At 48.1% G+C, this 25,176-nt stretch overlaps 9 protein-coding genes across 9 annotated transcripts; 6 read left to right on the top strand and 3 right to left on the bottom strand.

Moving 5' to 3' along the window:
* Positions 1-481: 481 nt before the first annotated feature.
* On the top strand, positions 482-3,911 carry Ric1 (RAB6A-GEF complex partner protein; the record flags this gene model as incomplete). The annotated part of the gene is made up of 3 exons (XM_031148890.1): positions 482-871; positions 921-3,116; positions 3,168-3,911. 3 exons carry the CDS (start codon positions 482-484, stop codon positions 3,909-3,911), a joined length of 3,330 nt encoding a protein of 1,109 aa, XP_031005341.1.
* A 434-nt stretch (positions 3,912-4,345) lies between these two features.
* On the top strand, positions 4,346-5,789 carry ckb-2 (Casein kinase II subunit beta-2; the record flags this gene model as incomplete). The annotated part of the gene is made up of 3 exons (XM_031148889.1): positions 4,346-4,945; positions 5,005-5,250; positions 5,301-5,789. The coding sequence occupies 3 exons, from the start codon at positions 4,346-4,348 to the stop codon at positions 5,787-5,789; spliced, it is 1,335 nt and encodes a 444-aa protein (XP_031005336.1).
* Positions 5,790-7,967: 2,178 nt separating this feature from the next.
* On the top strand, positions 7,968-9,965 carry FRE7_2 (Ferric/cupric reductase transmembrane component; the record flags this gene model as incomplete). The annotated part of the gene is made up of 1 exon (XM_031148888.1): positions 7,968-9,965. One exon carries the CDS (start codon positions 7,968-7,970, stop codon positions 9,963-9,965), a length of 1,998 nt encoding a protein of 665 aa, XP_031005335.1.
* A 491-nt stretch (positions 9,966-10,456) lies between these two features.
* DPP1_1 (Diacylglycerol pyrophosphate phosphatase) lies at positions 10,457-11,743 on the bottom strand (the record flags this gene model as incomplete). Its single annotated transcript, XM_031148887.1, has 2 exons — positions 10,457-10,552; positions 10,616-11,743. The coding sequence occupies 2 exons, from the start codon at positions 11,741-11,743 to the stop codon at positions 10,457-10,459; spliced, it is 1,224 nt and encodes a 407-aa protein (XP_031005338.1).
* Positions 11,744-12,571: 828 nt separating this feature from the next.
* On the top strand, positions 12,572-13,776 carry LHYA1_G003920 (putative oxidoreductase; the record flags this gene model as incomplete). Its single annotated transcript, XM_031148886.1, has 3 exons — positions 12,572-12,716; positions 12,861-13,465; positions 13,513-13,776. The coding sequence occupies 3 exons, from the start codon at positions 12,572-12,574 to the stop codon at positions 13,774-13,776; spliced, it is 1,014 nt and encodes a 337-aa protein (XP_031005337.1).
* A 1,515-nt stretch (positions 13,777-15,291) lies between these two features.
* Positions 15,292-16,364, bottom strand: NHP6 (Non-histone chromosomal protein; the record flags this gene model as incomplete). Its single annotated transcript, XM_031148885.1, has 3 exons — positions 15,292-15,393; positions 15,444-15,752; positions 15,804-16,364. The coding sequence occupies 3 exons, from the start codon at positions 16,362-16,364 to the stop codon at positions 15,292-15,294; spliced, it is 972 nt and encodes a 323-aa protein (XP_031005317.1).
* A 604-nt stretch (positions 16,365-16,968) lies between these two features.
* prp5 (Pre-mRNA-processing ATP-dependent RNA helicase) lies at positions 16,969-20,793 on the top strand (the record flags this gene model as incomplete). Its single annotated transcript, XM_031148884.1, has 3 exons — positions 16,969-17,244; positions 17,293-18,061; positions 18,128-20,793. Coding segments are annotated over 3 exons (3,711 nt in total), but the record flags the coding sequence as incomplete, so codon positions are not given.
* Positions 20,794-21,374: 581 nt separating this feature from the next.
* Positions 21,375-21,884, bottom strand: LHYA1_G003917 (uncharacterized protein; the record flags this gene model as incomplete). The annotated part of the gene is made up of 2 exons (XM_031148883.1): positions 21,375-21,536; positions 21,672-21,884. The coding sequence occupies 2 exons, from the start codon at positions 21,882-21,884 to the stop codon at positions 21,375-21,377; spliced, it is 375 nt and encodes a 124-aa protein (XP_031005315.1).
* A 597-nt stretch (positions 21,885-22,481) lies between these two features.
* Positions 22,482-24,685, top strand: ZAP1 (Zinc-responsive transcriptional regulator; the record flags this gene model as incomplete). Its single annotated transcript, XM_031148882.1, has 3 exons — positions 22,482-24,147; positions 24,198-24,338; positions 24,387-24,685. The coding sequence occupies 3 exons, from the start codon at positions 22,482-22,484 to the stop codon at positions 24,683-24,685; spliced, it is 2,106 nt and encodes a 701-aa protein (XP_031005316.1).
* Between the last annotated feature and the right edge of the window lie 491 nt (positions 24,686-25,176).

Below are 25,176 nucleotides of genomic sequence, written 5' to 3'. Positions count from 1 at the left end.
GTTATAATTCGTTACAGGTCCAGAGGCTGTACCAGCCGGGCAGATTGAGCCTTGTTCAATAGATATCCTCGTATATGTGGAGTATGACAACTAGAGGTATATTCGAGCTTCTGGTGGAGATTATGACCAAAAATATCAGAAAATGACATGAACGAGCGTCTGTTAATAATAATATGCCTCTGTCAAATAGTATAAATGGAAGCAAAGAAGCAAGGAGTATGAGAATGATCCGCCCGGCTAACAATATATATTATTCGCTTGTGATGCTATCCTCTGATTGGACGATATTCTCCGGACTAAATCCAACCTCTATACGGTACCTACCAACTAGGGAAAGCAGCCTTATCCTTGTCTTCGCAATAGCAATAATTGATCACTCGATTCACCATGCTTTAAATGCCCAAACTTTCTCCTGCACGACTGATGTGCCACTTCGCGGGCATGCGACCATACGAATGAGGAATTTCGGCATCGCGCAGCCATGTACTGGCCCATTGGAGCTCCACGGATATATGCCGCGAGCAACATCAAAGCAGCTAAAGAGCGCATCTTCGAATTCGACGATGATGCGGAATCGCGCGAAACAACAGAGGGTAGTGGGTCTCTAGTAGACGCTCCGAGCGCTGCGTCAGAAGATAGAGCAAACGACGAGCTCCAATCGTCAAATCCTATCCCTTTGACTCCTATTACTCCAGGCATTAAACCAGTCGAGCATGCTTCAGAACATAACCTTTCTACGCGACTGTCCAGCCGGGATGCTTCGTTTTCTAGATCTGCCGATACCGAGCCACTGCTTGCTCTTAGAATTTCACGGACTGGGCACCTCTTCGCTGTCATTACTTCGACGTCGTTGACCATATGGCAAACAAAGGTACGTCGCCTGGGGTTTGACACGAAGTTTGACTGATTTCCATTTATAGCCAACTGCTATCTTAGCTGTAGTGGTCCGCTCTAGAAAATCCCTGAACACCTATGGCTCGAACGTATCACTCCTCGTCCGTCCCGATTCGGCCATATTCGTCGTCCAGACCACTCACGGCTATCTAATTACATACACCCTAGCTACGGACCCGGATGCTCGGGTATATAGGCCTCGATTCTCCAGCCATACGAATGGCCATGCTCGGAGGCAAAGCAATTTCAGTGGAACAAGAAACCAGGAGGGAAGAAACCAAGGGGGGGACAGAATTCTATGGGGACCAGGTGAGGGCGGGGGAGTAAGAGAAGTAAGCGTTCGATTTCGGATGGTCATAAAAGTTGATGCTGGCATTGGGAAAGCATTGGCTCTCGATGAGGAGCTTGTGGTTGCGACTCAAAAGCCAGCGGCCGTGCAATGTATCAGATGGACGCCTGACAGCGCTGGGAATCAGACAAGCACTGAACTCTTCAGTCGCATGGAGTGGCTACCGAAAAAGACAAACGTAACAGAGATGATTCATGATAGACCAATGAACTTGTCTTGCTGGATCACAAGCGATGGAAAGGCATATGCTGTTCAACGGCTCCCTCAGTCCAGAACGACCGATGGCCCCCAAAGACTTTTCCGCGGCTACTGTTTCCATACCCCGCAGTCCACCGACCTATCTGCAACTCATGCATCCATCAATGCTAGATTTTCTTTGATTGCTATTGGATGCGCCGACGGCACCATCCAAATATATACCGCAAGAGATTATGTTGGGAACATACCATCGTCACATGTTCACAAGGCATCAGTTTCAAGGCAATCTTCAGGCCCACTGACATGCTTGACATATTCTCCTGATGGGTACTGTCTATTTGCTGGATATGAAAACGGGTGGGCTACATGGAGCGTCTTCGGCAAGCCAGGGGCTACCAGCTTTGGTATCGACCGGAGAATCTCCCGGGACCACGAAGAAGGCTGGCTAGACGGAGTCAAGGAAGCTACGTGGCTTGGGGGTGGTTCGGAAATACTGATAATCGGCAACCAGGATGACCGGATATGGACGGTGGAGATGGCTCGAAGTGCAGTCACTGGATGCTACACTTCAGCCAATATATCTCGAACACTATTGCAGACTACATCAAGCATCATGGTCTATCGCGGTTACGATTTACCTGACCTGACAACCATTTCGGCCGAAGCCTCATTATGGCACACTGCACAGATACCATCCAGCTACCTAGTGGACCAGTGGCCGATACGTTCCTCTGTTATATCTTCTGATGGCAGATATGTTGCGGTGGCAGGCCGTCGGGGGCTGGCGCATTACAGCGTCAACAGTGGTAGATGGAAAACGTTCGTCAACGAGAACATGGAAAACGAATTTCAGGTACGGGGAGGGATGTGCTGGTACCAGCATATTTTAGTCGCTGCTGTAGAAGCTGGAGACTTTTTTGAGCTCCGACTTTACTCTCGTGAAGCCGCCCTCGATAATTCTCTAGTACTTCACATTGAGACATTGCCATCCCCTGTCGTTCTCATTGCCCCATCTGGCGAAGACTCGTTACTAGTCTATACCTACGACAACCTTCTTTATCACTACATCATTACTGCAACTGCAGACACAGTAAAACTTATCCAGGTCGGTCAAATTGCCTTTCATGGTATTGTGAGATCGCCTGCGCGAGTGAGAGGACTTAGTTGGATCTTGCCTGATGATCAACTTCTCGACGGAGACCCCTCACAAGATGTTGCTGTCGCAACAGTGCTCTTTCTGGTTGATGGTAAACTCGTTCTGCTCCAGCCATCGTTAGATGAGGAGCAGAAATTGAAGTACGACATGCGTATCATTGCACAAAATGTCGAGTACTACGCACTTATGAGAGACCTGCCTTTCGCAAGCCCACCTAGAGACTCGGAGGAATTATTGACTGGGTTCAATGGAGACCAAGCGGGTACTGAAGAAGGAAATGGCCTCAGAGACTCCCTTTGGACATTTGAGGGAACCGACATGAAGGTTTGGACGGACGTCCAGGATGTGCTTCGATCTGCTCCCACAGAACTTGGCCGAGAGTTACCTCCTGTGGTCTCGATACCAATCGACTTCTACCCGCTGTCCGTCTTACTTGGTAAAGGTATACTTCTTGGCCTTGAGCCTGACCTTGTCCAACGCCGTGACGTGAATTTTGCTTTCTTCAAGTTCACAATACGGGTATGTCCCTAAAACCTCTTCCAAAGTGTGCTGTTGTTAACCTCATGCCAGACACATCTATTCATTCCTCAAGTTCTTCGATTTCACCTGTCTAGATTCGATTCATCGTCGGCACTGCATCTAGCTCAGCAGTACCAGCAGCTGGAGTATTTTGCCCATTCTCTGGAGATCCTACTTCACAACGTTCTTGACGAAGAAGTCGACACTTCACCAACACCAGAAACTGCTCTCTTACCAGGTGTGCTGTCGTTCTTGTCCTCGTTTCCCGAGTATCTGGATATCGTTGTACAATGTACTCGCAAGACAGAAGTGCGATCATGGCGCACATTATTTACCTATCTACCGCCCCCACAGGAACTCTTCGAGGAATCACTCCAAAGGGGTTCGTTAAAAACAGCAGGCGGCTATCTGCTAATCTTACATACATTTGAGGAGCTGAGCTCGAGTTCAGAGCAACTCGTGCGTTTACTTTCGAGAGCTAAGGATGAAGGTGACTGGGAGTTATGCAAGGAACTTGCGCGGTTCCTAACGGCGTTGGATGAAAGTGGGGCTACATTGATGGAAGCATTAGAAATGGTCAATCTTAGAAGCCCCCGAGATGAGCGCGAAACAAGCAGTTTCATGTTCGAGGGGACGCGACTCAAGGTGCCACGGCCGCCTAGGCGTGCTGTGCAAAGTATGAATGGAAGCCGAAGCAGCGATGATGAACAGTCAAGTAATGGTAGTGGTCGCAGTCCTCTGAGTGGCGGTCCAGCAGATTATTTTTCTTCCATTAGCGGTGATGATGAGCAGTAGACTGTTGGATGTTCCTGCATGGGTCGGCGTTCAGGAAGGAGGCATTTGACTGGATTAGTATCAAAATTTGAATAGAATGGCCTACAACGGACGATAATTCTCGCATTTCAAAAGCCTTGATTGAAGCAAATTCTTTGTCGTCTTTGTGATAATATAGAACTATGAGGAGAAAGCAAAATAATAACATTTCCGTGATCCATCCAGATAAGATGTTTGGAAAGAGATCGCACTCTCGCCAAGAACGGCTAGTGCATACCCCTCCAAAGAGTCGACGTTCAACATCGCTTCTCTCAGTGACGAGCCTCACCACCAAATTACCCAACGCCAGCCTCGCTACCTACTACCTTACCTATTCTTCCCACAACACCGCCCGCCGACGTTGCCTATACACTAGCAGGTGCCTCTCGAGCACTTGCTACAAGGCGACGTGAGCCATGGACGACTTCAACAGCGAGACCGACAGTGACTACACAAGTTACTGGAGAGACTGGGTAAGTCGCAACCTTTTCATTCAACTTTGCGCGCGGCGCGCTCGCTTCCCTGGATGGTACAGCACATCTTCGAGATGTCTCAAGAAGGAGAAGGGGAGTGGAGGACGACTTGCTGGAGTGTTACTTGGTGATGCGATGGAATTCTGTGCTCTGGCGCCTCTGCGGACGACCCCGCACCCATCCACCAAGTCATTCGAAGCAACGCATACGAGGCACGTACGCACAGAGGGGACAGAACACCAGAAGGGCATCGTGATTGATGCCAAGGATCTCCGTCAAGATCATCCGCTCGCCTTTTGGTGGAACAGCGGAAGACTGCAGGTTCCCAAGCTTCGCAAGCTACTTTGGTCATGTTTCCCTAATCTCACGAGGAGACTGCATCCCATACTGTTATCGATGGACTCTCCACCGCCAAGAGAATGGTTTCCAGGCAATGCTGAGGCGTGTGATTCATTGTCACATCAGCATCTCCCCCAGCTTGGCTCCATGTTGCCACATCCTCTGCGGAACATTGGGAACTTGGCATCCAAATTTCACCGCACGGTTCATTGATTGTTTCCAGGCTTATCTTCTGTACTTTTGCTAACATATTTTGTTTTTAGTTCATTTCCTCGCGGGGTAACGAGTACTTTTGCGAAATTGATGAGGATTACCTTACGGATCGCTTTAACCTCACGGGCCTGAATACCGAGGTGCAATATTACCAGTATGCGCTGGACTTGGTGACAGACGTTTTTGATCTGGATTGTGACGATGAGATGCGGGAGACGATTGAGAAGTCTGCGAGGCATCTATATGGACTTGTCCACGCCAGATATATTGTCACCACACGAGGCTTAGCAAAGATGGTATGGTTGCATAACTATAGGCTCTGAATGAAGCTAACAATGTGCTTTAGCTTGACAAGTACAAGAAGGCGGAATTTGGCAAATGCCCCCGAGTTATGTGCAAATCACATCCCCTGTTACCAATGGGACAAGCAGACAACCCCAATCTCAAGGCAGTAAAGCTCTATTGCGCGCGGTGCGAAGACATCTACAACCCAAAATCCTCACGGCATTCGGTCATAGATGGTGCCTATTTCGGAACGTCCTTCCATAACATCATATTCCAAGTGTACCCAGCTCTCATCCCAACAAAGAGTAGTGAAAGATATGTTCCACGGATATACGGCTTCAAAGTCCACGCCCCAGCCACGTTGATACGATGGCAAAGTTCCGAGAAAGATGATATGCGGAAACGATTAAGGAAACTTGAGATCGATAGTGGGTTTAAGGACGACGAGGAAGATGTTGAGGCGGAAGATTCCGAGGAGGAAGAGGAAGAAGAGGTCGATATGGATGTCATAGAAAATGGGGCAATTGAAGGGGGAGAATTGAAGGTCTAGTTACTGGTTGGCTCTGAGTAGTGCATGTTTGAGGTCCTGAAGTGCACTACGATTGATTTTGGTCTCTATGAAAGGTCTAAGGGAGGGTGGTTTTATGCACTGCTTGGCGTTGGGACGGAATTGGCGCACAAGTATCCTCGTCAATAGCCTTGGGGTGGCTTGCATAGAAAGTGTCTGCTGATATTGAGAATACTTCACTACTTTGGAGATTCTATGGAGTGACTTAATCCTGAAGTGTTCAGGTGGAGGGGGTAGGCGGACAGAGAGGTGGTCCCAGCTCGCACGTTGTCTTTCTGCTAGCACCTTGCGGCATCTGAAGTTATAGTACATGGTACTTCATCTCTTCGTCTTCGAGCTCGTCTAAGTGCGGTCCTGCAAATTTGGCCCTTCTTTCTCAAAAAGCTATGTGGGGACTTTACTTTGTAACCCGCGCAAGGCGCTTCTTCTCTGTGGTCTCTACTACATATTTATTTCTTAAAACTAGTGTCCCAGAACTTTCATCTTGCTTTGGTAATTTTACTGTCTCCTGTCGTAGGTATTTGCTTTTGCATAGATAGCTTCAGGTTAGGGTGGAACGGATAGAGAGAGGCGACCAGACCAAGGTCTGACAATTCTGAGTCCAAGCTTGATATCTTGATATTGGAAGCGGTATTTTTCTTATAGTGCGCAGATGTAATTATTATCGTAAAACGCAGAGGAAGGTGATACTTAGTGAGAGCTTACTATATTATTTGTGGAGTTGTAGTCCCTACAGTCCGCTTTGTTGGCGAGTCCAGGACGGCTCTCCTCGCATCATGATATGCTTTCGAGAACGGGGATTTATCGCTTAATTTGAGATATTGAAAGGTTCAAGGCTCTTGGAATCGGTCATTACAGAAGTAGTTCATCGTGATAATCAGGAGGTCGTCGCTGTTTAATGTGGTCAAACACTCCTTCCTCGTGGAAGGGTAATATGTGGGGATGTAACATGTGAGCTGCGGGACTTGTGATTCCCTCCTTTATCCTCTCGCATCTCGGTTACATGACCTACCTCAGCCTCGTCTCTCGTTATATAAGCCCGCAGTCTATGTACTAATATCAGACTAGATCCAAATAGCCCCTAATAGAAGCTATTTCTCTTCTATCTCCTGTGTGATAAAGCATCCTATGCAATAAAGCACGGTTGGGGACTTAAGAAGCCCGACTCTATGTTTCTTTGTCACACGAATCGTATGAGTCTTTCTCAACAGCTGGCTTTGTTATGAATATGTGATCTACCCCTAAGTTCATACGTGGCAGATTCAAGTAGTCACATTTACGCTGGTCTTGACTGTGATACCAGTCCGTCAAGTACCGATCTCTCGCTATTCGATCTTACCCATCGATAAAGGGATTTCAATATAATTTTGGAGTCCAGGGTGGGTTCTGAGTGTTCAGATGGTGGAAAATGCTTCCTCAAAGCGTTACTATCTATCACACGTTAATAATATAAAACTGGCTTGAATTGATATGGTGACAATTCTGTCTGAACAAGAGAGAAGACAAAGAAGCAAAGAGAAAGACAGAAATAGCAAAGAAAGTGACGCCAGCACAAACTCATCTCACTCTGGAAAGAGCAAAAGTGGGGTTTTCATTCAGCCTCAGTGGCTCAAGCTCAAGTTTCCTTTCGAGGCAGGGGTGGGTCCTCGGGGTTGGGCGGGCGCTAATCCAAATAGGAAAGAAAACTCGCTCATATGCTCTCAAACGAACTCAACAGCAGGGGTGGGGGAGTGGGCAATGTGAAGAGTGTCAAGCTTTCGAACTTCATGACAAGCATTTGCTACAGGAAACTAGGAGTAGGTGTACGTTTTGCCTCCACATGGCTGGCTGTCTACCGGCTAATGGGCTTACCTGTATTATCAAGCCATGATAATAGTATAGAGAGAGCTACTTTGAGCTTGTTTCTCTTTCTCTTTCTCTTTCTCTTTCTCTTTCCTGTCCTGTTCTGCTCTTCACTCCTCTCTGTTCTCTTTCTCACTGTTGCACCTGCTCTTAAATACTTTCACCATCACTCGAATCATACGCCAAACCACCCACCCCACTTTGTCTTTCAGAATAGAAATGTTTTGAAGTGCAAGCGCATTGGATTATTCACTACTTTAGATATCCAACAACGAAAGCCACTGATTACCTACCGGCGCATAGGTTATTATTTACAAGATGGATATGGGAGATAGTATGACCATGGGCGGTGCCCCGTCAGATTCTCCGCTGAATGCTTCTGGCATTGATTTCTCAAATGACACTCAAGCCTCCACGTTCCTGGGACAAATTCTCGACGACGCCGAATTTCAAATCGACGGAAACATGTATGCGAGAAACTTCTGGTATGGGGTTTGTGGAGTCATTGCAATATGCGCCATCTTCAACGTCCTGCAAAAGGCTACGTTCAACACAAGAATGAGAGCTGCTGCTGCGAACACAACTCGGCCAGCTTCACCATCCAATTTCTTCTCGAGCTGTATAGCTTGCATAACAGCTATCTCTCGAGAAGCAGGCTACGCCCAGTACACGCCACGGAATAGTCGATTCTTCAAGGTGCCACCGGTTGGGACCATCGTACTTCTGGTTGTGTACTTAGCTTGGGTTATTCTCCTGGAATTTGTGAATAACAACGTGGAAGGAGCACAGCACTTTACTTCCCTCGGAGTTAGAGCTGCGTGGCTAGCAGTTGCGCAAGTTCCACTGCTGATATTGTTGGCTGGCAAGAACAACCTCATTGGACTAGCTACTGGTGTGTCCTACGAACGACTGAATGTCATCCACCGATGGGTATCGAGAGTCCTGCTCTTCCTCGTCACTCTACATGTGATCTTCCTACACCTCTCATGGAATGCTTACGACTTGGGACCCCTTGAATATTCAACGGATTCTTGCATTCCCACAGGTTGGGCAACATATGCAATCCTCATCTGGATGAATATTAGCACTGTTGCCCCTATTCGTAACTTCTCTTACGAGTTTTTTGTCGTTCAGCATATCCTTACCTTCTTCGGCTTCATCATCGCGGTAATGATGCATCTACCGTCCACAGCTCTCTATAGCAGAGTATATATCTACATACCAATCGCTCTCTACCTCCTAGATAGGCTCGCTCGGTCTGGTAGATACGCCTGGAATAACATCCGTCCAGGACGTGCGACGTTGACAGCGCTAGAAGGAGGTGTAACAAGAGTACGGATTCAAAGCAAAGCCGTCAAGAACTGGGCCCCCGGGTCCCACGTCTTCCTCTCAATACCTAAATTCGGCATTGGACAGTCCCATCCGGCCACTATCGCTTCGACACCCGACTCACACGGAGGAGACTTGGTCTTCATCCTCAAAAGCCACAAAGGATTCACATCCCGTCTTCTCAACTCCACCTCCAACTCTAGCACGTCGCTCCTTCCAACCGAAGAAGCATCCCGCACAGAAGATTCCCACATGGCACTCATCGATGGCCCATACGGAAACTCGCACTCGGACTTTGCAGGCTTCGACAGCATCCTTCTGATCTCCGGCTCCACAGGAACATCTTTCACCCTCCCCATCCTCCTCGATATCTCCCGTCGCGCCCAGCAGGCCAAACTCCCACTCAAACGCATCACGTTCCTCTGGATTGTCAAGAACACCTCTTGGACTGCATGGACAGCATCAGAGCTCACCACAGCAGCCGACGCTCTCTACGCCGCTGGTATCGAAATCGATATCCGCATCCACGTCACATGCGATGAGAATTTCACCAACGGTGACACTGGAGATGAAAACAAGGAATGCGGATGCGCATGCGACAAGAGCGCCGGTCCTTGCTGCTGCGTCCAAGTCCCCGAAGATGGCGACAGTATTCAAGAAGTCGACGAGAAAACCGTCGTCCCCGCCGAAGGAAAAAAGGACGACGCCCAAGTCAACATCCAATCTCGGTCCGAGTCTCTCTCTTCCGGCACGAAGTCCAAGATCTTGCCATGTGCTACATTCCACAGCGGCCGCCCGGAGTTCTACGACTTGTTGTGGGATATCTTGGAGAACGCCGAGGGAGAGACGGGAGTAGCTGTGTGTGGACCCCTGGGGTTGAACGCGGATGTTCGGAGGACAGTCGTTAGATGTAGTGATGAGCGTGCTGTGCACAAGGGGACTGGAGCCCAGGGCATCTATCTACACGCCGAGTGTTTTGGATGGTAAATATGGATTGTGACTAGCTGGTCTGGTTTGGCGTTAGGAGCGAGGGATACCAATAATGTGAATATTGAATATGAGACATGAATAATGATATAGAAAGAAGAATACTGTTATAAATCTTGAATCCATGCATCGTTTTAATTGAACGTGATTTCATTATGATTCGTGTGACATCCTCGTGCTTCTTCTCATCACTCCCTGAAAATGGCAACATTTATCTCAACTTTTGATGTGGCAAGCGAGAATCCAGGCGAATGGGCTGCTATAAGAGTACAGAGAGGCTTAGTAGCAACAGTGATCACTCATGCTCTGTGCATATGGACGATCACAAGCACCGGGAACTAATATGTTTCCATTAATCAATCCAATTATGTACTAAAAAGGGTAGGCATTGATGATCCAAAATGCAGCTCTAAAACTCCACCCAATTGCCATCAGGTATATACCACCTATGTACTCCCGAGAAATAGCTCTGACATTATAAATTACGGAAATCATCCCCTAACTCCACCATCTTCATATCCATCCGTCAAATGGCGTCCATTAGCATTACTCCCACAGTTTTCCATAGGAAGCAATTCGATCCGATCCTACAGAACCATCGTCAATACACCGAATACAGACACCTCTTAGCTCGTTCCAGCTTCACTAACATCGTTCTTTGGCTGCCCCTCAAGATCCCGCGCGCCTATTCCGTCATTCTCGTGCTTAGGATCTCTCCCAGCGTAATTCCCAACTCCAATCCCGGCCCAGAAACTCCTATCTCGACTCCGAGGGCCCCACGACCACCCTGCGCCTTGCGAGATGGGGAGATGGTAATATCGGAATGCAAAAATGGACGTTACGATACCAATCACATATCCGAATAGGATGTCGAAGCCATGGTGTCTGAAATCCGAGTAGCGGGTAGAAGCAATGTAGATGGAAGCGAACCACGGGATGATGGCTATTGCAAGCAAGTAGACCGGGGGAGCTGCTGCTTGGTTCCGCGCTGCAATTATGGCGTCGTTGTGTCCGGATGGCTCTTCCAATTGCTCACTTGATCGCTGAGAGGCGCGGGATGGGAAGGCGGAGAATTGTGAGCGGTCTTGGGTGTGGGCTGATGGGGAGAGGTAGGGGATGGTGATGCCGAGTTTGGAGGCTAGGAAGAGACTTAGGTAGATTAGGCCGGCGGCTGAGAAGCTGGAGTGGCCCGAGGGATAGCTGCGGAACCCATCGTTCATCTCTGACTTGTCCTTGTTTTGGCAGATGGTGTGAGAGACTAGATTCGTGCTTTCCCCCGAAGTCCCAAATCCGCCAACGGCATACAAAGCAGCGTTCGCGAAGTCGGGGTTGCAACGAGAGAGGAGATCGGGTCGCGGTTTTCCGAACAGGTTCTTCATGCCGCTGGTGATGAGAAACGCCGCGGCAAGAGAGAGCGCCAGTCCTAGCCATCCCGTATGCCATTCCCATAGCTTTCTCTTCCATATCAGCGCCTTCGGTGTAGATTTCGAGACTGTGGGGCCAGGGACGAGGAGGATGGCAACGAGGAAAATTATGGCGGCTGGTGCTACGAGGGAGCAAACTATGAGGACGGCTGTCGAGATCTTTTCTTTCTCGACATGGGGGAAGCTGATTTCGGGATTGGTGAGGGAGAAGGGTCTTTTGTTCGGTGTGACGACTGAGAAAGCGCCGCCAATGCCCGCCGCAGCGATAATGATCACCCAGTCAAATACATAGCTCAGTGCTAATGCGATTGATATTCGACCCGGATGGGCTCTCGAGCGTAGGTTATGCCTCATCCTGGTCGTACGTAGGAAAGATAGATGGAGAGATGTTTGTTTGCTTCTGACCTTGCGAAGGGAATATTTAACAAGAAGAAGCTTCACTTACGGTGGAGGTGAGACGAGTGACATCTCGGGATTCATGGAGTGGCCGAGTGCAGGAATCGATGGTCTCGGTAGTGGTAAAAAGAAGACATTCTGAAGTCTTTCGATTGGAGAAGAAACTCGCCAAGGGCTTGTCGGAAGTCTAAAAGGAAAGGATTCACGCGACCCAGGACAACAATGCGTATAGCATGGGCTCGTGGTCGTGATGATTATTGTGGCGGAGTTGTGCTGTGAGGCGCGCGGCTTTATTCTCAGTACCGGTACCGATAGTATTGTATTTCAGAACACCGCACCATCTTCTTCCAAATTTCTTCACTACTCGTATGGAATGGAAGCTCCCGCATGCGGGGTCCAAAGAATCGTGGGGTTCTCAAAGCTTTACAACCACCCGTTTTTGGCCTGGTTTTGGATTCGATTGATTTCAGACGTATATTTCGTTTCAATATTTGTATTTCTATACCGATACTACAAGTTATACCAGTCTTTTTCAACAATATAAATCAACAAAACTTTAAGCAGTTACAAATACAATGATACCCCGTGTTAGGTATCTTACAATCGCCGAAACTATTTTTCGGCGTTTACAGTACTCGAGTAACGTCATGAGTAGTCTGGCTGGGGAATGGAACCATTATTAAAAGACCTGACGTAACATGAATGTAACCAGTTGATGACCGAATGAATGTGCAGTAGTAGGAGGACTACTTAAACTTTTACTTTGCTCTCTTTTCCCCTCTTAAGATGTTATCCCGCACAACTCGATTTGCAGCAAGCGCCACTTCAAGAATCTCTTCAATCTCCTCACATTTTCAACAACAGCAACGCAACATGACGACCTTAAAACTCAACACCGGTGCTACCATTCCCGCCGTGGGCTTCGGTACATGTAAGTTCCACTAGCAGAGATCCTTTTCTCTGCCCAGGAGGGGACACGGGATAGCCTACGGGCTCTGAATATATCTCATCTGGGGTCTCGTGACACATCTATCATATATGAAGCAATGCTGATTATCAATCTCAAATTCAATAGGGCAGGATAAAGACTCCCAAGAAGAGGCCGTCTCGAATGCTCTCAAGGCTGGCGTTCGACACATTGATACAGCTGCTATCTATGGAACCGAGAAGATGGTTGGCGATGCTATCAAGAAGAGCGGTATTCCTCGATCTGAACTCTTCATCACCACCAAGCTCTGGAACAACAAGCACGTCCCAAAGGATGTTGCCCCAGCTCTGGATGCCTCTTTAAAGGATCTCCAAATGGACTATGTTGATCTTTATTTGATGCACTGGCCCTCTGCTTTCAAGGCTGGCGATGTTGCCATGCCAAAGCAAGACGACAAGATGCAGCTGGAAGATGTCTCATACGTCGACACTTATAAGGCTATGGAAAAGCTCTTGACGACTGGAAAGACCAAGGCCATTGGCATTTCAAACTTTTCGCAGAAAGAATTAGAAACCTTGCTCCAGGAGACAAGCGTTGTTCCTGCTGCACACCAACTTGAACTCCACCCATGGCTTCAACAGAAAGAGTTTTGCGAATACAACAAGAGCAAGGGCATTTTAATCACACAATACTCGCCCTTTGGAAACCAAAACGAGATTTATGACAGCGGAAAGAACATGGGCAAACTGATGGTAAGAAATCATCTTCTAGCGTTGTTACTCTACTAAAGACAATATAGGATGACCCAACCCTTGTCGAAATTGGCAAGAAGTATGGAAAAACTGGTGCGCAGACCGCGTTGGCATGGGGAATCAACCACGGCCATTCGGTGATTCCCAAGTCCAAGACCCCCTCTCGTATATCGTCCAACCTGGAGGGCGATTTCAAGCTTGAGCCTGAAGATTTGAAGAAAATCGATGGACTCGACAAGAAGCTACGATTTAACGACCCTAGTGCCTCATTTGGCTACAAATTTTATGCTGACCTTGACGGTTCGAATTGAGTGGATGGCGGGATACGATACATACGATAAAAATGAAGTTGTACCGCTGTTGGTTGCACGATTATACGGCTGAGACATAGACCGCAAGATGCAATAAAAATTTACACAAATAGTACTCGGCTGAACACTTCCAGTCCTTATTCGTGGTACCATCATTGAAAATTCTTGGGACGCACCAGTGAAACTGTACAACTTCTTTGATCAATTTCTTGAAGTTTCTTCATCTTATTAGATACTCAAAAACCCCGAGAGTTGGAATTAGGGTTCCTATCAACAAAGATAATGATAGTCCAATGCGCTTCTTACTTTTCTTCTAACCGCCCAAAGACCAGGTCGGTCACGTTACTATGGCTCGCATTGCCAAGGGTATCGTGCTCGTCCCATTGCTTCCTCTTCCTCGACTTTATTTCCTCTCCCAACACCTCAACTACTTACCTTACTAACCTACATACCTACTCTTCAAAACTCTCAAAACCCCTCCCCTTATTCAAACCCATATATCCATCTCATCCACTAACCTGGCGTCTCCAAAATACGCCAACACCACAGCCACGGAATCTCCATCCAGCCCACTTAATTTTAGCTTTTAGCTTCCAGCTCCCTGGACCGCAATGCGCATGCGTACTCAACTCGCACACCTCCGTATCCAATCCCATGCGCCATGCCAGAACTGCACCAACAGAACACGGCACGCACGTTTCTGCCATGCTAAGATAACGTGCCTGGCACGCTCGCTCCCGGAATCGCGATGTGCAACAAAAGTGTTTGATGGATGGGGTGGCATGTTGGTGCCTAATGCACGTGACGAGGATATTTTGGTTTGTTGGTGGTGAGGGGCATCGATGTGATTTGTCTTGTTCATAAATGCAATGCGCTTGTAGTTGAGAATAATGGATGGAATATTGACCGAGTGGATTTGGTTATTGAATGATGAGTCAGTGCCGGTTGCTGGTGAGAACGCTAAGATGTCAGGTTAGAACAAGTTGCCTAAGGAGTCAGGAGGAATGCAATTTGTTTGTATGACGCTCAGTAATTTGCGACATGCAACAAAACAAAAACTCCCTCTAGTTGTTACTTACGGCTACGGTCCGAACCAGACTTTGTGCCACTGATAGCTGCTACATTGCGTGAAGTTGTATACCTTGAGCAAACATAGAAAATTGGAAAGCGGGTAGCCCCTCCTATCAAGACAAACAACGAACATACCAGCCTAGAAGGTTGGTTTGTCTTATACATAGAGTCCATTGGTATAATATTCTCTTCTCATTATCAATAAGCCTGGGTCTAGCCATGGCATCCTTAGCATATGTCAATGAAAATTCCAACCAAGGATTGATGTGCTACGCGAAAAACGTGCTTTAACGACGTCCCTAGGTCATGAGATACAATAAAACCAACGCCTTCTGCGTGTAAGACCGCCTTGTATATCAAGACACCAACCCGTCCACCGGCATGGCTTCAACACCTTTATGATAGGAAATGAAAGTTCAAGGATAGTGGTACAAGGTGTTTGGACTAAGCGGTGCTTTTCGCAGCTCCCGCGGAATCTTGATGGTAAACAGTCTTAAACTCTTGGTAGTAGCGCTGCTTATCCGCTTCAGAACGGGCCTCGAATGGCTGCGAGGATATCAGTACAATATAGCGTAGGAACGAGGACGAGTACTTACCTTTCGTTCGCCGGCCGCAAGAGCCTTCCACTCAGCTGCAATCAGCCTCGTGGCTTCGACAATGCTAATGCCCTTGAAATCGCCAGATGTGAATCTATCCTTTACGAAGAATAGATAGGCAGAAGCTGCACGTTTTGGCAGACGGGGATCGGTTATGGGAGGGTACGCATGGTGCTTGCCCAGCTTTCGCTTCAGCGCGCTACGGGCATTGTTTGCATCTCTGATCTGCTCAGGCGTATGTGTTTCGACCCATTTCTTGAAAGCGATATCGGTAAGAGCCTTGTTCTCATTGGCTTTCTGGTTCAACGACTACAGACGTACTTGTTAGCAACGTTTTTGCAACTGGACTTGTACCCTTACCTCTTTCTCTTGTGGGGAAAGTGCTTTATACTTGGCAGCGGCAGTCTTTGCAGAATTTGCTACTCCACTGGGGCCAGGACCACCACCAGCTTGCTTGATCTCCTGCTGGAACACAATGCTCCATGCGGTGTTTGCTCCCCCGGTTGGCGGGGAGAGTGCCCTTTCCTTCAAGCTCCTCACGTCTACCCTAAGCTGCTGGTCTTCGGTGAGGACCTTCTTGGTTGGCTTCTTGGGTTTCTTCGCCTTGGGTTTCTTCGCCTTGGGCTTCGCAGCCTTCTTGGGCTTCCTTACGGGTTTCTTAGCTGTGGTTTTCGGCTTGGTTTTGGTTGTCTTGGTCGTCTTCGTGACCGTTGTCTTAGGCTTCGTAACAGTTTTTGTAGCTGTAGTATAGAAACGTGGAATTGAGATGGCAAGTTGAGACTTCGTGTTGCTTCCGTTTGCGCCTCTCGAGGCATTGACGCGCTGAAGACTCCAAATGCTGAAAGCCGCTCGGTTTGTTGATACATAACGTGCACCAGCTCCTCCCCTTTGAAGGGCAGCTCGTCCAATGCTGGACAACATCTTGTACGATAGTATTTGTTTTTGGATGTTCCGATTGCAGAGCGAGTGGGGAATGTGGGAGACCGAGGGTATCGTTGTCGGGAAGCTATTTGTGTGGTCGAATTTTCGGGTTTCCTGTCTGTTCCTGTTTCTACCCCTTCCGTTTCTGACACGCGAGGGAGAGCTCAGCTATGTAGAGCTTCACGCTAGCACCCCGCTTTAAATTGGTCGTAATGCAACAACACCATCACAACTTCACAGGATGGATTTGCGTACAAAGTGTGAATCGATTGACTGTATCTAGACTATATATATGATAGTTCTAAATCAAGTAACTGATAGAACATCTTAAATCCCCCGAAAGAAGAAATGCCGGATTTAAGACATCTTGACCTACGGTAGACATTCCAAGCGGAGGTTTTCAGCTTTCTTTCGAGAAATCCACAATTGCATTGTTACCTTCTGCCCATTCTGCGTGAGCAAATGCGGAAGTCACGTATGTCAATCGCAATGCTCTTTGGTAGCATCCCTCGCGTCCCTCTTACTATAGATTTTTAGAAGAAGCAATCTCAATTCCGCTAGTAGGTTCCGGGCATAGCGTAAACCTTATTCCAAAATATCCCAGAGTCTCAAAACCTCATCGAACAGTCTCACCTACGGCAGCCTACATGAGAATCTTCGACCCAAACTGCGACAATATCCAGCGACTTTAAGCTCTCTCTTGATTACTACCAGAAAGTATTATCTTGCTATGGGCATGGCTCGCCGCAGGGACTCTCGCTCACCATCGCCAGCAGGTAGCCAACACTCCTCCAAACGTGCTAGGAGGGACGACGATGTCAGACACGATCGCAGAGATGATATGCGAGGACCACCTCGCCGCCGCTCCAGGAGCTTGGATGTAAGTGTTCTCTACCTCACGTGGCATTCTTATACTCACAATATCCAGCGTCGGCACCGTGATCGAGATGGCCCCCGCCGAAGAGATCGGTCTGTAGACCGTAGAGACGACGACTACTACAGATCAGGAAGACGCGACGATCGCAGATATGCCGACCGAGAACGATCTCCGGACAGACGGCGACGAAGAAGTCGGGAGCGAGATTATCGAGACAGGCGAGACGATTCTTATGATAGGGCACGGAGGCGCCGCGAGGACTCTACTGATTCATGGTCCCGTAGCAGCAGAGGAGATGATACTCGTGGAAAACCTCCAAGCAGGACTGAACCTACAAAGAAGCCCGATGTCCGTATATATACTCCCCCGCAAGCATATCAGGACTCTAACGTTTATCTGCAGGCACCAAAAGTCCCCGCTCCTCCAACGCAGAGCGAGGCTGATAAAAAGGCCGAGCGGCTGGCAAAATTGGAGGCATGGAAGAAGAAGATGGCAGAGGACAAGGAGCGTAAGGAGAAAGAGCTCGCCGCAGGAGGTACACGAAAGCTTCTGGATGATATAGATCAAAAGGCCAATGGTCCCGCCGATATTGCATCTCCAGCATCTCCAGCAACTCCAAACAGAGTTACCTCACCAACTCCGTATGCGGGAAAATTCGACCCCAAAGCGATCGCTAAAAAAGCGGTGGCAAGCTCAAGTAGCACTCTGGGAAAGGATTTGCCATTGAAAGGATCAACTAAAGCGTCCGCTACCTTAAATTCTTCGGTCAAAGGATTACAAGCTGACAAAAAGCCTACAGCTTTCAACAGCAGTTCCAGTGGTACGTTCCAAACTACCCCCTCCGTGATTGTCCCACGCTCTTTGAATAATTCTAATCAGTTTATAGCATCAGCGTTGCCTAAAGCCCGAGCGAATCTTAGTGCATTTGGATTGAGCACCAAATCTGACAGCGATAAAGCAACTTCGAAACGGACCTTGGACTTGGGAGAGGATGAAGAGGGAAGAAAAAAACTTGAGAAGCTACCGACCCTACCTATGGCAAACACCGAAAATGAGGATGCTGCGCTCGCTAACGGTGCTGAAGAGGAAGACGACGAAGACGTTGATATGGAAGCCGGAACCGAAGAGGAAGCCGCCGCCGCTGCCCGAGCGGCTGCCGAAAAACGAGAAGAGCGACTTCAGGAACAGCAGGAGCAGAATATGGCCGCCAGCGATACCCCCATGGAGGATGTTCCACCCCCAGTGGAACAATCTGCTATTCAAGTGGATAATGAAGAAATCGACCCGCTGGATGCTTTCATGGACGAGATGGGAGACCCTTTTGCCGCCCCAAAAGTCACCGGCATGTTTACTAAGAAGCAGAGCAAGAGCCGACAACAAGAGCCAGAGGCGTTGTTTGGGGACGACGATGTCGACCTTAAGACCATGGATGCCGATCCTGAAGACATACTTGCTATGGCTAGTAAAGTGAGGAAAAAGAAGGATTTGCCTACGATTAACTATGCCAACATGGATCTCGAACCTTTCCGAAAGAACTTCTATTCAGAGCCAGCGGAGCTATCCGAGATGACAGAGGATGAGCTAGCGGATCTACGCCTCGAGCTTGATGGTATCAAGGTGTCCGGCAAAGACGTTCCAAAACCTGTACAGAAGTGGTCACATTGCGGGCTGAACATCCAGTCATTAGAGGTGATCCGTAAGCTTGGGTATGAAAGACCCACCGCAATCCAGATGCAAGCCATACCAGCAATTATGTCCGGTAGGGATGTTATCGGTGTTGCGAAGACAGGTTCTGGAAAGACTATCGCCTTTTTGCTCCCTATGTTTCGTCACATTCGAGATCAGCGACCTTTGGAAGGCTCTGATGGTCCCGTAGGCTTAATCATGACGCCCACCCGAGAGCTTGCCACCCAAATCCACAAGGAATGTAAACCTTTCTTGAAAGCGATGGGCCTGCGAGCTGTCTGCGCTTATGGTGGGGCTCCTATTAAAGACCAAATTGCTGATTTGAAGAGAGGAGCTGAAGTCATCGTCTGTACTCCAGGCCGCATGATAGATCTCCTAGCAGCAAACTCTGGCAGAGTCACCAATCTACGCCGAGTGACTTATGTCGTCTTGGACGAAGCAGACCGCATGTTTGATATGGGTTTTGAGCCACAAGTGATGAAAATATTTGCGAATATTCGCCCCAACAGACAAACAATCTTATTCTCGGCCACTATGCCACGTATCATGGACGCCTTAGCCAAAAAGACGCTTCAATCACCAGTAGAGATAACTGTTGGAGGAAGGAGTGTTGTTGCGCCAGAGATCACCCAAATTGTGGAAGTTAGGGAAGAGAAAGAGAAATTTCATCGACTTCTTGAGCTACTAGGAGAGCTTTACGACAAGGATGACGATGTCCGTACCCTCATTTTTGTTGATCGCCAGGAGAAAGCAGACGATCTTTTAGCAGACTTGTTGCGGAAAGGCTATCCTTGCATGTCTATCCATGGAGGAAAGGATCAAATTGATCGAGACTCCACCATTGACGATTTCAAGGCTGGAGTAACTCCGATTATGATTGCAACATCAGTGGCTGCTCGAGGTTTGGATGTGAAGCAGCTAAAGTTGGTGGTCAATTTCGATGCCCCAAATCACCTGGAAGATTATGTCCACAGAGCAGGCCGAACAGGCAGAGCTGGCAATACAGGTACCGCTGTCACATTTGTAACTGAAGACCAGGAACAATACTCGATTGGCATAGCGAAAGCTCTAGAGCAGTCCGGTCAAGCAGTCCCAGAACGGCTCAACGAAATGCGAAAATCCTTCCGAGACAAGGTCAAGAGCGGCAAAGGGAAAGACAGTTCAGGATTTGGTGGTAAGGGCTTAGAACGCCTAGATGCCGAGCGCGAAGCAACAAGAGTCCGTGAACGGAAGACCCACAAGACTGACGGAGATGAAGAAGAAGAAAAGGACGATAAAGCAGAAGATGATACTGTTCTCAAAGCTGCGTCAACCGTCCAACCAGCAGTAGTATCTGCTCCAGCACCGCAGTTGATTGGAGTTCCCAAGGGTATTGATCTGGACGGTAAGATCACGGTGCATCGTACTGAACCCGCAAATATCTCATCTGGTGGCGGAAGCAAGAATCCTCTTGATAAGGTTACATCTGCTATTGATGCCATCAATGCTCGACTCAATAAGACGGGCCAACTGCGGTCGGGAGTACCAATTGACAACAAAGGACCCGATGCTGGTGCTTTCCACGCTACTTTGGAAATCAATGACTTTCCCCAGAAAGCCAGATGGGCAGTCACGAATCGAACCAATGTTGCCAAGATCCTGGAAGCAACAGGTACTTCTATTACCACTAAAGGAAGCTTCTATCCAGCCGGAAAGGACGTACAGGCTGGAGGTGACCCGAAATTGTATATTCTCGTGGAAGGAGACACTGAAGTCGTGGTTACTAATGCGATGAGGGAATTGATGAGATTGCTCAAGGAAGGAACGATGGCAGCCGCGGACGCGGAAGGTAGGGCGCCTGCAAGTGGTAGATACAACGTTGTTTAGGTAGTCAGCATTTAGTTAGTATAATTGTAGCATATATAAGAGTCACAAGATGCGTCTGTATTGTTGCTTCTCACTTGGGCCTCCCCATACTTGCTCTTGACCAACCCTCATTCTTCACTGTGTCAAAACTTGATCCATAACGTTTCGGCAGAGCTACTAACAGTTGCTGACCTTGCCTTATCATCACAAGGGGGTCTCCGCATTCTCCTTGTTTGAAGATACCTATAATAAACTTCCTTATGAAATGGCACAATGAACTCTTCGCCAGTAGACAGACAACTATCTCCGATATGTAGAGTCTTGACAATCCCGGGTGCCCAAACACCCACACCCAGCTACCCAGTTATGGTAAAGTAATGGATGTATATCATCTTGATTTACCCGCACATAAATGCGAGAAACGTCCAAGAAAGGCCCGCTCAAGTCTATTAACAAGACCAACTATCATATCAATGCTTTGAAAACCCTAACGCCGCATCAAAAGTCATCAACCATCCATCTTATGCCATTCATTCCTCAATCCATCAACCATATGCATATTCCTCACCCAGTTAGGTCCCAATGGTAAGTATAGGGGTATCTCAGTTATAAGCCCTCGTCTCCGCCGCCGCATCAGCGTCTCTCGCCCGCCGCGTATCCTTACTCGACGCCTCCAGCGTATCGGTCCGTGTCTGCCTCTTCTGCTGCTCTAACTTGCCAGCTAGGGTTCCTTTGGGTTTACTATTCGCTGCTTTCGCTCTTGCCTATATGAAAAGGAGTAACGGAATTGTTAGCTGTCTGTAGCTATTCCATGAACACTCTTCTTGCAACCTCTCTTTGATTTTTTTATGTTTTTTCTTGTGCATAAGGTGGTTATGAAAGTGGAGGGGAGGTCGTACCTCAGCAGCTTCCGCGGCCTTCCTCCTCGCATCTTCCTGTGCAGCTGAACTCTGCGCTGTGGCGCTAGATGATCCGAGTTTCCGCGGAGGGCTGCTGATATGCTTGGGGGCGGGCGCTGTTGGGGTGTTGGTGTTGGGTGCTGGGGCTGAGGAGAGGAGGCGGCCGGGTTGCGCGAAGGGGTCGCTGGATTCTTTGCCGCAGAGGTTGCCCATTGTGAGGGGATAGAGATGTTTATGGAGAGGGAGGGGAATTTAGAGTGTATTTGTGGGGAATGGGAGGGGGGTGACAAGTGTTAACGGCGCATTGTGGTTGAAGAAGGGGTGAAGGTGAGGTGTGTTGTCGCAAGCTGATGTACAGTATGTGTACTTGTACTTGTATTAGCATGTTATCGGAGTTATCGATAACGGATTGAGATGCGACTCTTTACTCATACTAAAAGCTTCTCCTCTATTCTTCCTGCAATAATAATTCTCTTCAAAACGCATTAGGCATACAGTATTACAGTTCCATTCCATTGTCTATTCTACTATCCATTGTATCCTTCCCTTCCGTCCCATTGTGCATTTGTCTGCTCTGCCCTATCTGTTTGCAGCCTTGCCTAGCCTTGTTCTACATTGTGTCACCTGATTGGGCAAACAATGAATCATAGAGTATTTCTCAGCCTTTGGGTACCCGGATGGGCAATTGTGCTGATATCATTCCAACCCCTCGTCGTCAACACTTGAGACATCCTTTGCTCTTTGGGCTGAAAGAATTCAGAGTAACTTGTACTCCCGAGTACACACACTGAGCACAGCACACATGCAAAAATGGACCACCACTACCAGGTCCCTCAAAATTCTCTCCCAAAGATGACCATGACCCCAACCCTACACAAAAATGTAAAACGACGGATTTCTTTTGATATCTGGTTGTCAGAGCGTTATCATACAGTTCATCCAGAACCAGAACCAGAACCAGAACCAGAATCAGAAGGGTTTCCTAGCCGGAAAGACATACATATGCAGCACCTTTGGTCATCGATGGCCGTCCCTCAGCCTAATCCCATACTCGTACCTCCCCAAGAGGCTTATCGCCCTCCACGACCTCCTAAGACCGACACTTCACATCTGAAACTACGAGCAAGATCCTCTCAGCTGTCGGTTGCTGCGCGTCCGTCTTCCAAACGAAAAAGGATCGCACTTGAAATTCTTCGGCACGAGGAAGACGCCTCGGAGGGCTGTCCCTCGGAGGCTGGTTCTCAAAGCACTTGCTGTAGCAGTTGTCCAGATAGCCCTCCTTGTGCAGAACCCGATTGCAACTTGGTAGTACCTTGCACCGAGGAAACGTGTGACGTGCCTTTCTGTACGGATCCATGTCTGGACGCCAACACCTGCACCCAACTATCCATTTCGGATCAAAATATAAGACTCAAGGATTGGAATGACTCGGTTTTGACTCCTCAGTCACCTAGACCAATCTCTCACCAAGGCAGAACGTCTAATGGAGATGTTATTCATCCAACTCTCGGAGGCTTCGGCCGTCCTGAGCATGCAGCTGCAAATTTGCCGTGGCCAAACCCTCCATCTATGGTGAACGGCAGCTTACAGGCTCATTATCCTCCATATACATCACATCATGTCCCTCAGCCGAATATTTACCCATCAACATATGGCACCGAAGTGCAGTCTGGCGTCGGTGCCGTGTTCCGCCCTTCGATGGATCCTTTCAACGAACAGTCGTCTGACGTACCAAACAGCGACAATAGTTCCTTCAACTTCAGTTGTCGTTGGGATGGATGCGAGCAGGCATCATTTCCAAGTCAAGCTGATTGGTTTCCACACTTTCACCAAGACCATCTTGATCCTCAATTGAGGTTTGTCTGTCCTATATCAGGGCAGGATATCCCGCTAGATAATGGACTCAGCATGGTTGATCACTTAGAGAATGGCCATGGCTACAGCTTCATGGACGAGAAATCCTTCAGCTGTCCAGGTGTAACATGCGACCCAACGGAGAAATACTGCGACCCATCGCGACTTCACAACCACTTCGATCATGCCCATGCCATGCCGACCGGTGGCATGCTTTCATGCCGACTGGACACGTGTCAGGCTCGTCTCCCAGACCAAGCTACATTTATTAGCCACATGAATGAGTCTCACAATTTGGCTATCCCATTCCCAAGCATAGATAATATTAATCTCCCGCAAAGCAGCGTGCTATCTAATGACTCTATACCTAAGAATGAAAAGCCAGACCACGGCAGAGCTCATTGTTGCAAGTGGGTGAACGGACATACTATTTGTGAAAAGATGTGTACTTCTGAAATGGATTTACAGAATCATATCGCAAACGATCACCTGACTACGTTGGATAAATACTCTGGATATTATTGCCACTGGCATAATTGTGGCCGCCGTGAGAAGAGGACAGCGGACGCAGGCTTCTCGCAAAGAGGAAAGCTAGAAAGGCATATGGCGACCCATACGGGCTGTAAGCAATCCTATAATCCTTACTTACTTTTCATGGCTAATACTCTGCAGATAAATGTGCAACGTGTGACATTTGCGGCCAGAACTTTTCCGCCGAGCAATCTATGAAACAGCATAAATTGCTTCACACCGGAACCAAGCCATGGCAGTGCAGATACTGCTCCAAGTCATTTCCACAACAAAGTGCATGTAGTAAGTCTTGTCTACCAAAGAAACATAAGCAGTACTAACACTGCTCAGCTATCCATGAGCGAACACACACAAAATCCAAGCCATTAAAATGCAACATCTGTGGGAAAGCATTCTCTGAATCCTCTAATCTATCGAAGCATCGCAAAATCCATGGCGAGAAGGGCACGCATGCCTGTGGATACGGGACATGTGCCAAGTCTTTCCATAGGCTGGACCAGTTGAAACGGCATCAGATCGTACACAAGCGTGCTGAGGAGAAGATGGACAAAGGAAGAGGAAGTCCCCTTGAATCGGAATCTGAGTTTGGAATTACTAAGACAGAGAGTGAGTTTGGAAGTGAGGAGTGAGCGAGGTTTTTAGAGGCTTGCGGATTATACCCCGGGTATGTGGACTGAAGTTGATGGTGATACTACACCGTGAGTCTAGAAAGCTCTCGAGAGTTGGCAGTATGAGGCTCTTTTAGAACCCCCAGCTTGATGATAGCCTGCTGTATACACAGATAGTGAGGAAAATAAAAGTAAATAAGTGCGATCAGAAATATATTCAAGACACCAATACCTCGAGGACTTATGGAGTTGAATAGTAAATTAAATATCTTCGCTTCCCTTACGGAATAGCTTTCATTACGATCTCGAAGAAACATCTTCCCATTGTCCCTTCCCGGGGTTTTTGATCTTCAACTTTTCATGTGGCCTCCCTTTACAAGCAACATTGGTGGCAGTCCCTGGTTGATGTGAAATTCCTTCTTTTGATCTTTTAAGGCTTACTAATTCGCAGAGGGTCTTTGACTTCAGACCTCGCTATTCAAGAACCGGGGGCGGATTGATGGGAGGGGATG

Source organism: Lachnellula hyalina, assembly GCF_007821495.1.
Source record: "Lachnellula hyalina strain CBS 185.66 chromosome Unknown contig00067, whole genome shotgun sequence".
Classification (NCBI taxonomy): domain Eukaryota; kingdom Fungi; phylum Ascomycota; class Leotiomycetes; order Helotiales; family Lachnaceae; genus Lachnellula; species Lachnellula hyalina.
This window is presented reverse-complemented; position numbering and strand designations above follow the sequence as displayed.